This window comes from Platalea leucorodia, assembly GCF_965183815.1.
Source record: "Platalea leucorodia genome assembly, chromosome: 3".
Taxonomy (NCBI): Eukaryota; Metazoa; Chordata; class Aves; order Pelecaniformes; family Threskiornithidae; genus Platalea; species Platalea leucorodia.
Genome location: NC_138825.1, coordinates 15,147,404 through 15,157,378, shown reverse-complemented (window position 1 = coordinate 15,157,378; position 9,975 = coordinate 15,147,404). Strand labels below are relative to the sequence as shown.

The following is a 9,975-nucleotide window of genomic DNA, read 5'->3' as shown; positions in this document are numbered from 1 at the left end:
AAAACAGCATGAAGTGAATGCTGGAAATGATGGGAAAAAAAGAGATATATTTTGTTTTTTGAAGAAAAATCCTTGCAAAACGTATGCCTTAATGATGGGTACGTCGTAAAGTGATTGGACATGTTTTGTTTTGCTTTATTTCAATACATATGCCTCGAAACTCATGAAGAAGGCACGAAGTTCGGCCCTACAAAGCCGGCAGCCTTGACCGCAAGAGACCGCGGTGGCTCAGGAGTTTGTGGTGTTGCTGAGCCCAGCGCCTCTCCTGGTGCGGCACCGCAGCGGGGGTATTTTTGGGTTTGTTTGGGGTTTTTTTTGGTGTGTTTGGCCGAAGAAGAAGAAAGCAGAGGGCTTTCCAGCCTGGCTCCGACCCCGGACCTCAGCCAAAAAGCCCGGTGGGATGGGAGCTGGCCCTGTCCCTGCCGCTGGGCTCCGGCCCCGCTCCCCGCTGGGGGCCGGCTCCCGCCGGCCCCGTCCCCCCGCGCTTCCCGTTACGAGCTCTTTCGTAAGTTCCCCCATCACCTGTCTCCGGAGCCGTGCTGCCGCCGGGGCGGCTCAGGGCCCGGCGGGCCCGGGGCGGCTCTCCCAGGGCTTGGCGGGCGGCGGCAGGCGGGAGGCGGTGGGGGCGTCCCCCGTGGGCGCGGCCCGGGGGTGCCGGGCGCCCGGCGGTTCCCGCCCGCTCCGCACCAGCCGCAGCACCTCGGCGAAGGAGGGGGCGGGCGGCGGCGGCGGCGGGGCCGGGGTCCGCTCCATGGGGCGACCGGTAGCACCGGGAGGGCGGGGTGGGGCGGGCCGTACCACGGGTGCGGATGGGGGGGTGGGCGGTACCACTGTGGGGAGGGCGGTACCACTGCTGCTGGGGGGGGGAGGCGGGAGACAGCGCTGTCACCGCCGTGCTGCTGCCGGCCCCGGGGCCGCGACGCCGGGTGATGGGCGGCGCGGCTGGGGGCTGAGCCCTCCCTCGGCAAAGCCCCGCGGCGCTGCCGCTGCCATGGAGGTGCCCTGGGTGCTGCTGGCCGCCGCTCTGCTCCCGCTCCTGCCCAGTGAGTACCCCCGGGAGGGCTGGGTGCCCGCCAGCCTGGGTCGCCGAGCCGGCAGCCATGGTGGTGGGGGACACGGCACCCCTAACCCCTGTCCCCCCACCCAGCTGGCGGGGCCACCGGGCCGCTGCCCAGCCTGGCCCAGCCACTGCCCAGCCTGGCCCCACCGCTGACCATGGTGGTGGCTGGGCAGCGCCGGCGGCTGGTGGTCTGCGTGGTGAGCGACCTGGCCCCCGGCTCTGGCCATGCCGTCTGGATCTCCGGGGAGAACGGCAGCGCCCTGCAGTCCTTCGCCTACGGGGCCTCCCAGGAGGATGGTGGCACCGTCTGCACTGTCTCCCTTCTCCCCGACGACCCCGCAGCCGAGGGGGATCTCGCCTGCCACGTGGGGACCAACCGGACCTCCCCAGCCCACAGCTCCAGCCCCATCCGCATCACGGGTACAGCCCTGCTGCCATCCTCTCTGCCCGTCTTGCCCAGTGCCCCGGTGGCCCCGGAGGACCGGGGGGCTGGCGGGGAGCAGGTGCGAGGCCCCGCGGGCCAACGTCGCTGCCCCAACCGGCAAGCGCAGGAAGGGGTTTGCGGCCAGCCCCGGAGCCAGGTGTGCTGGGGTGTTGGCGCTGCCGACGCCTCCCCAGCTGCTCTCTCATCCCACAGGCAATGAGGAGGCGGCAGAGCCGTGTCCCGGCAGCACGGCCGGTGAGTCTCCGGGCCCTGCTGCGGCGGGAATGCCAGTTGCCAGGGAGGAAACCCTGCTGGGCTCCTGGCAGGGACCCGGTGGGGCCGTGGGGTGGTCGGGGTGGGTCCCCGCAGCGTCGCGGGGCTGGGGAAGAGGGGGTGAAGCTCCATCTCGGTGGGGAGGGTGGGTCAGAGCCAGCCTGCTCTCGGGGACAGCGCGAGGGTGACGCGAGGTGTCTCAGGGACGTGGGCGGGTGACAAAAGCCCACGACCGGGCCCTGGGGACCCTGTCGGGCCTGAAGTCTTGGCCCCACGGCAACGCTGGAGGGGACGTGGGGGCAGCGGGGTGATGTGGCAGGCGTCACCCCCCCCCCCGTCCATTGCAGAGCCGCCGGCCCGCGCCTCGGCCGCCCTGCTGGTGGCCGTGCGGGTGGTGCTGCTGAAGGTCGCCCTCTCCGACGCCCTCCTCACCTCCATCCTCCTCGCCCAGAGCTGAGGGCCCGGGGCGGGGCCCCCCCACCCCCCGCGGGGTAAGTCCCCCCGGGTTCGGCCTGGGGAAGGCGCCTGAAATATTGCGGAGGGTGGAGAGGAGCCGCCCGAACGGCGGAGGGAGGGGGAGACGCGGGGGGGGACCCCGGGGGGGTGGGAGAGGGGCCGCCGCTTTTGTATGGGTGGCGGGGACACGGAACTACCGGGGGGTAGGAGAGGGCCCCGAATTGCCCGGGGAGGGAGGGGGGCGGGACCCCTCCGGAGCGGGGCGGCCCGCGCGCCCGCCGCCCCCCACGTGGGGGCTGAGCGGGCGGGGGCGGGGGCCATTCTACGGTGGCCGAGAAGGCCCGCGGGCGGCTCCGATTGGCCGGCGCCGCGCGGTTGCTATGGTTACCCGGCGGGGCGGGCGGGGCGATCCCGGAAGCGCGGCCCCGGAAGCGGAGCCATGGCGGCGGCGGCGGCGGCAGCGCTGCTGCTGCTGCTGTTGCTGGCGGCGGCGCCGGCGGGAGGCGACGACTCGGACTGGGTGCGGCTGCCCAGCAAGTGCGAGGGTAAGCGGGGCCGGGGGGGGACCGGAGCGGCCCGGTGATCGGCCGCCGCCCGCTGGCTGCCCCGGCCGGGGGGCGACTGGTGCGGAGGCTGCGGCCGCAGCCCCCGGGCCCGGTCGCGCCCCGGCGGTCGCTGCTGTTTGCGGCCTGGCGGCTCGGAGCTGGGGCTGGTGGTGGCCGCTGCTGGCAGGCCTCAGTGCTGCGCCCTCCCGGAGCAGCCCCCGGATTCACCGGCGATCAAAGGCTTCACGGGCAAACCGGGGCAGGTCGCGACGGACCCCTGCTCTCTGCCGTGGTTTCCTCTGTCTTTGCTGTGCAGGGACATGCGGAGCTCGGCAGCAAAGCGAAAAGGAAGAAATCAAACTCCGGGGCTCTTTGCAAAGCTTTCTCTGCCGGGGAAGCAGCTCTGGAGGCGCTGATGTCCCGCCTGTGCTGTGGCACCCCGATCACCTCAGAAGCACCGTAGCGAGCGCGGGCCGCGCGCTGCTCCTCTTCCTGCCCAGGCCCGGACCCCGCGTCGGCGCGTAGCGATAACGGGGTAACGGGACCCAGCAGTGAGCGTTCCCGGCGCGCCCGGGGGTGCTGCAGCAGGTGTGGCGCGGAGAGGGATGCCCTCGAGTCCAGAGGGGCTGCGGGAAGGAGTGCTCGTCCCACCTGAGAAACGGCTGCGGTCACCTCCAGCCCCTGGTGCCAGCAGAGTAAGGAGAGCGCAGGAGGTGCACGCTGCGCTGCTTGGCACACGCATGGCCACCTTGGAGAAGCCGCCTCGCTCTCTTCCTGCCTGTGGCATGTCTCGCCGCTCACGTCGTTGCCTGGGAGAAGATGCAGTGGCTCCTCGCTGTCAGACCGTCCCTGCTGGGGCTTGGACCTTCTCCTAAAGTGGGGCTCAAAGACGAGGTGGCTCCCAGCAAACAGAGCCTGCAGCACAGGACAAAGCTTTCTCCAGCCTCCCGGGACCCCGGCTGCGGAGGAGGAAGGGCCGCACTGTGCCTGGCTTCCATCCCTCCACATTTCCACGTGTAAACCCCCAAGATGTTTCTCTTCTCCTGTTCTCGGTTTCTATAGCTCTGTCGGACTCTTTGTTACAGAAGAAATAAAGCTTTTGTTTCTTTTTTTTTTTCGTTTTATAAAAGAGAACACACGCTGTGTTATAAAGCTGTTGGTGCTGTGGTCTCTGCTGCAGGCAGTGCCCCGTGCGGTGTTGCTGGAGCTGCCAGCCCCTCGTGCGGTGGCACAGTCCGCAGCCAGCGTCTTGCCCCGCCACCCGGCCCGCCGCGCCCTGCCGGCTGCTCGGTCCCCAGCGCAGCCCCCGTGTCCCCAGGGCGCTGGGGGAACCATCACCGGGTGGGATGTGCTGGTGTCACGAGGAGGAGCTGTCACCCACGCCGGGGCTCGCGTTGCAAAAAGACCCCATCCTCTTCCAGGAGGAAGGGAGCGGCTCGTGGCGTGGAGGCAGAGGCTTCGGTGGCTGCGAAGCGGAGCTGTCGGGACACCTGCAGGCAGAACTGGTGCCGTCTGCCTTCCCAGCTGTGCTGTAGCAGCTGGCTGTGCGGATGCACTTACACCAAAGCATTGATTCGGGGGTTTCTGCTTCAAGGGATGGCCCATGGAATCAGTTGAGCCGTTCCTGGTTATTTCTTTGAATGGCCGAGGCGTCTTTTTTGCTCACAGCGGCTCTAGCATGCCTGACTCCTGGTGCCTGTTTCTGCCACTGTCCCCTCCCCAGGCGCTGTGTCACACTGCCCATCAGAGCAGCAAGACCCCCTAACCCACCTGTGTTTTTTACCTTCCCGCAGTGTGCAAGTATGTGGCGGTGGAGCTGAAATCCGCTTTTGAGGAGACTGGCAAGACCAAGGAAGTGATTGACACCAAGTATGGCTTCCTGGACGGGAAGGGCTCTGCCGTCAAGTACACGCAGTCGTAAGTGAACGTGGGACAGGTGGTCTCCTGCCGCCATCGCTGCCCGCAGTCTGCAGAGCCGGGGGCTTCAGGAGCCCGCAGGCAGGCTGCGCCGCGCACTGCTCCTCTGGGAAAACCGAACCGTGCCAGGGCTGGTGGGGCGGGTGGGACAGGGCGGCCGGGGGGTGCTCCTTCGGCTTGGGGGAGCCGCAGAGCGCTCCTCCACCGCAGCGGCAGGGCCGAGGCTTGCCCTGTGCCCTGGCTGTTCTTGGGGGGCAGTGCCGAGTCCGAGCCCTCCCTCCTCTCCATGCAGGGACATCCGGTTAATCGAGGTGACGGAGAACATCTGCAAGCGGCTGTTGGATTACAACCTGCACAAGGAGAGGAGCGGCAGTAACAGATTCGCAAAGGTGAGGGCTGTCCTCCAGTTCCCTGCTCCCAAGCATCCCTCACCCACCCCTGCGCTGCCGGGGCGCCGAACCGAGGTCCGTTCTTCCCATCCCCTGGGTCCCCTGCCGGCGCCCAGCATGCAAGGCCACGCTGCCCCCCAAGTCAGGTGTGGGGCGCTGTCCTTGTGGGGGTGGCCTGCATGGAGGGAGCCCGGCCCGTGTCTTCCTGCTGTTTTTTGGGAGCGGGTTTGCAGAGGGGGATTTGAATGCTCTCCTGGTAACACTGATGCCCTGGGGAACCCTGATTTTGGCTGGCTTGCGCGTACCTGCGTCCCTGGGCAGGGTCGCGCGGCCGGCGCTGGGAGGGGAGAGCGGGAGGCCGGCGGGAGGAGCGGCGCTTCACCGGGCAGCGCTGCTCCCCCAGGGCATGTCGGAGACCTTCGAGACCCTGCACAACCTGGTGCACAAGGGCGTCAAGGTGGTGATGGACATCCCCTACGAGCTGTGGAACGAGACCTCCGCTGAGGTGGCTGACCTCAAAAAGCAGGTACCCGGCCTGGTGGGATTGGCCCTCGGTGGCTGCCGTGGCCTTGTGGGCTGGAGCATGGGGGAGGGAGGGTCCGGGGGTGCGCTGCCGGCAACGGGGGTGTCGGCAGGACCTGGCAGCGCGTGGCTGGAGCTCGGCTCTCCTCTCTGCGCCAGTGCGACGTGCTGGTGGAGGAGTACGAAGACGTGATTGAGGACTGGTACCGGCACCACCAGACGGAGGATCTCTCCCAGTTTCTCTGCGCCGACCACGTGCTAAAAGGAAAGGACACCAGTAAGTGCTGGCCGCTGCCGCGGGCAGCGAGGGCGCGCAGGGGAGGGCGGGGGAGCCCCAACGGGGTGCGGGGAGCCCCGCTTCTCCCTCAGGGCCCCCTCTCCTCCCCAGGCTGCCTGGCAGAGAAGTGGACTGGCAAGAAGGGTGACTCCGCAAGCGTGGGGGAGAAGCAGAGCAAGAAAAAAAGCGGGAAGAAGAAGAAGAAGGGCCAGAAGGATGAGAAGGAGGGAGCTGCCGGCCTCCTGCCCGCAGGGGAGGCCCTGGAGGAGAGCGGGGTGCAGGAGGAGGCTCCGCTCACCCACAGCCCGGCCGACGAGCTGTAGGCAGGCAGCCCGGGCCCCCCGGGGCCTCGCCCCGCCGTGTCCTGCGGGTACCAAAGGAAAAGGGACTTGGGTGGCGGCGTGGAGGCCGCAGCGCCCGGCCCAGCCTTGCCCGCCCCGGTGCCATCCTGCGAGCCGGGGGCCGGGGGGGGCGGCACGGAGCCGCCGCCCCGGCCCTGCTGGGGCTCCAGCTACGGGCGGCCGCGGGTGCCGCCCCGGCGCCGGCTCCTCGTCCCGCCCGCACTGTAAATAAAGACGTTTTTTTCCCCAGAAGCGCCGCCGCCGCCGGCCCTGCTTCCCCCGCGCCGCCGGGGCTCCGCGGCTCCGGCCGCGGGCGGGGGCTCGGCCGCTGCCGCCCGGCCCCGCCCCCGCCGCCGGGGCCAATGGGGGGGCGGTGTGAGGGGGCGGGGCGAGCGGGGATTGGCGGGGCGGGGGGGCTGGCGGCGGCGGGGATTGGCGGGGCGGCGGGGGCGGGGTGGAGGCGGGGCGGCGGGGGCGCGGCCGAGCGGGGCCGCGGCGGAGCGGGGCCGGGGCCGGGGCCGGGGCCGGGCCGTGTCGGCGGGATGGTGGACAGCGTGTACCGGACGCGGTCGCTGGGGGTGGCGGCGGAGGGGCTGCCGGACCAGTACGCGGACGGGCAGGCGGCCCGCGTGTGGCAGCTGTACATCGGGGACACGCGGAGCCGCACGGCCGAGTACCGCAGCTGGCTCCTGGCGCTGCTCCGCCAGCACCGCTGCCGCTCCGTCCTCGACGTGGCCTGCGGCACCGGGTGAGGCACCGCGCCCCGCGCCCGCCCGCCTCCCCTCCGCCCCCGGGGCTGCCCCGGGCCCCCCCCGGCCGCCCCCGGCCCCGCTGACGGCCCTGTCCCCAGGGTGGACTCCATCATGCTGCTGGAGGAGGGCTTCCAGGTGACCAGCGTCGACGCCAGCGACAAGATGCTGAAGTACGCGCTGAAGGAGCGCTGGGAGCGGCGCAAGGAGGAGCCCTTCGACCGATGGGGTGCGGGGGCCGCGGGGGGCGTGCGGACACCAACACCCCACCCCGGCGCCGGGCCCCTGGCCCGCTCCCCCCGGCCCCTCGCCGTCCTCAGGCCCCCGGCGCGGGCGCCGCTGGCCGGGCGGCCTCGCTGCAGGCACGGGCAGGGACCTGCCGGCGCCGGCTGCTCGGCGAGCCCCGGCCGTGGCCCTCGCCCGCCCAGGCCGGACCCAGCACCCGCAGGGGCCGGGGAAGGGCTGGGCGACGCTGGGGTGGAGGTCTGGCATGCAGGGGAGGCTGCTGGGTAGGTGGGGGTGTCCCTGCCCTCACCCGCTCCCCCGCGCTGCAGTCATCGAGGAGGCCAACTGGCTCACGCTGGAGAAGGACCTGGAGAAGCCAGGGGACGGGTTTGACGCAGTCATCTGCCTGGGCAACTCCTTCGCGCACCTGCCTGACTTCAAAGGTGAGTTGGGGGGGGGGTTACCTAGGCACAGCATCTCCCAGCGGGCTGAGAACACGCCCTAACTCATGCCATAAGTGGGGCAGTGGATTACACACGGTGGAGTTGCTGTGTCATGGCGTGTCCCCAGGGAGGCTGAGAACGTGCCCCAGTTCGTGGCATGAGTGGGGCCATTGGGTCCCGTGGTGGCGGTGGAGCTGTGTGCATCGATGTCACGTCTCTGGCAAGGCTGGAGACACACCCAGACTTGTGCCACAAGCGGGGTGGTGGGATCCCCACGTGGCACGCTCTGCCCCGGTGAGGCTGAGAACGTGCCTGAGCTCATACCATGGGTGGGGCTGTGGGTTTTCCAAGCTGAGACTCGGGGGGGGGGGGGGGGGGCAGGTGTGTGCATGTGTGTCTGTGTATGGGTGAGATGAGGCCCCATGGGCTGTGCCATGGGGTACAGCCAGTGCCTGGGGACACCACGGTTTCCTCTGCAGGGGACCAGAGCGACCACAAGCTGGCCCTGAGGAACATCGCCAGCATGGTGCGGCCTGGGGGCGTCCTGGTCATTGACCACCGCAACTACGACCACATCCTGGCCACGGGCTGCGCCCCGCCTGGCAAGAACATCTACTACAAGGTGGGTGGCTGGCAGACCCTGCCCCATCCCACTCCCCTCTGCCCCAGCCCCCTGGCCCCGAGGGGGCCAGGCGGGGCAGGGAGCAGGGCTGTGCCTGGGCTGGGGGCCACTGCATCCCTGCAGGACACAGACGTCCTCCTGCGGTCCCCAGAGTGACTTGACCAAGGACATCACCACCTCGGTGCTGCTGGTAAACAACAAGGCGCACATGGTCACCCTGGACTACACGGTGCAGGTCCCCCCCACCGAGGCGGGGGCAGACCCAGAGCTGAGGTGAGCGGGGCCGCGGGGACAGCACGGGGAGGGGCTGGCACCGTGCCCCGCTGTCCCCCCACCTCACCATTGTTGCCTCCTTGCAGCAAGTTTCGGCTCTCGTACTACCCGCACCGGCTGGAGGCCTTCACAGCCCTGCTGAAAGGAGCCTTCCAGGGGAAGTGCCAGCACAGCGTCCTGGGCGACTTCCAGCCCTACACGCCGGGGCAGGCCCACGTCCCCTGCTACTTCATCCACGTCGTGAAGAAGACAGCCTGAGGGGGCCGTGGAGATGAGACTGTGGTGGCTGAGAGCTGCGAGCGGCTCTGGGGACAAGCAGGGGGCTGGGGACATCGCTGAGAGCCGCCGGGGAGTTCCCTCCCATTAATTAAGAGCGCTCATGAGACCTACTGGAGCCCGTGGTCCGTGTGTCCGTGTGTCTGGGGCGAGGGGGATGGCCACAGCCGCCACAGGACTCCCATGGAAGCACGTAACCGCAGGGTGGGTGCAGGCACAGCCTCACCCCCAAGCCCGCGGCTGTAGGTGCCAGTCATGCCTGCGGTGTGGGGTTTGGGGCGCCCACTGAAGCGGAGCCAAGGGTGGGCTGGCTCCTGGGTGGTTGCTGCCGAGCCCACCGCAGCACCGCTCACAGGGGTGTGCTGCAACTGGTTTTCTCCCTTGCACCCGCAACCAGGTGCTGACCCCTTGACACCCCATCAGCCCTATCCAGGGGTGCCCACCCCCCTGCCGGGGCTCCCAGGGCGGGGAGGCTCTACACACCCCACCAGCGCTTCTGCGGTGGCTGCAGCTCCCTCCTTGCCCGCCCTGGGGAAGAGATGGTGGCCAGATCCCAGCAGCGCCTTGCGGTCAGGGACAGCTCTGCCTGAACACGCTCAGGTGCCAGAGCAACAGGGCTTGAGGCACGCGTCGGCCGGGTCTTCGCGCATGAAATGCCTGCAGCTGCTGGAGAACCAGCCCTTCGAGAAGGAGCTCGGTGGGGAGCTGGTTCTCGACAGCCACGCTTGGCTCAGGGACACGACTGCCAGCAATCTCGGTGCAGCCTGGCAGCAATGACCTCGCGGGCTGGCGCGCACACGGGCCCTTCGCTTAACGTGGGGCTGCCCGTGAGCCACGCCAGCAGCTGCAGGGACCTGGCGGAGGCAGAGGCAGCTGCCGGCCAGCTGGCTGCCACACGCAGCTCAAGTGGAGATTTATTTGGCATCCTTGGCAAAGGTCGGGAAGCGGGGCACACGCAATCACGCCGGCAGCTGCTGTGAGGCTGCAGAGGGAGGCGAGACAGGACTTCAGGGGGGTATGGGCCAATTCGCGCTCAGCACAGGTTAGTGGAAACAGGGTAGCTCTGGGCTGCTCCAGCCAAGGGTTGAGTATTTCCAAGGCTGGAGCCCTCCCTCTCCCTGTGATAAGTTTTTCCTAGTTTCTGGTGGGAGTTTCCCTTGCTGGCACTTGCTCCCATTGCCTC

At 69.2% G+C, this 9,975-nt stretch overlaps 3 protein-coding genes across 3 annotated transcripts; all 3 read left to right on the top strand.

Annotated features, from left to right (window-relative positions):
• Positions 1-991: 991 nt before the first annotated feature.
• Positions 992-2,319, top strand: PTCRA (pre T cell antigen receptor alpha; the record flags this gene model as incomplete). Its single annotated transcript, XM_082306220.1, has 4 exons — positions 992-1,043; positions 1,148-1,480; positions 1,698-1,739; positions 2,105-2,319. The coding sequence occupies 4 exons, from the start codon at positions 992-994 to the stop codon at positions 2,212-2,214; spliced, it is 537 nt and encodes a 178-aa protein (XP_082162346.1). The 3' UTR covers positions 2,215-2,319.
• A 320-nt stretch (positions 2,320-2,639) lies between these two features.
• Positions 2,640-6,451, top strand: CNPY3 (canopy FGF signaling regulator 3). The gene is made up of 6 exons (XM_082307086.1): positions 2,640-2,758; positions 4,552-4,675; positions 4,968-5,064; positions 5,468-5,590; positions 5,746-5,863; positions 5,975-6,451. Exons 1-6 carry the CDS (start codon positions 2,653-2,655, stop codon positions 6,184-6,186), a joined length of 780 nt encoding a protein of 259 aa, XP_082163212.1. The 5' UTR covers positions 2,640-2,652; the 3' UTR covers positions 6,187-6,451.
• A 280-nt stretch (positions 6,452-6,731) lies between these two features.
• Positions 6,732-8,774, top strand: LOC309588159 (glycine N-methyltransferase-like; the record flags this gene model as incomplete). The annotated part of the gene is made up of 6 exons (XM_082307084.1): positions 6,732-6,952; positions 7,055-7,182; positions 7,508-7,621; positions 8,101-8,243; positions 8,395-8,516; positions 8,603-8,774. Exons 1-6 carry the CDS (start codon positions 6,747-6,749, stop codon positions 8,772-8,774), a joined length of 885 nt encoding a protein of 294 aa, XP_082163210.1. The 5' UTR covers positions 6,732-6,746.
• Between the last annotated feature and the right edge of the window lie 1,201 nt (positions 8,775-9,975).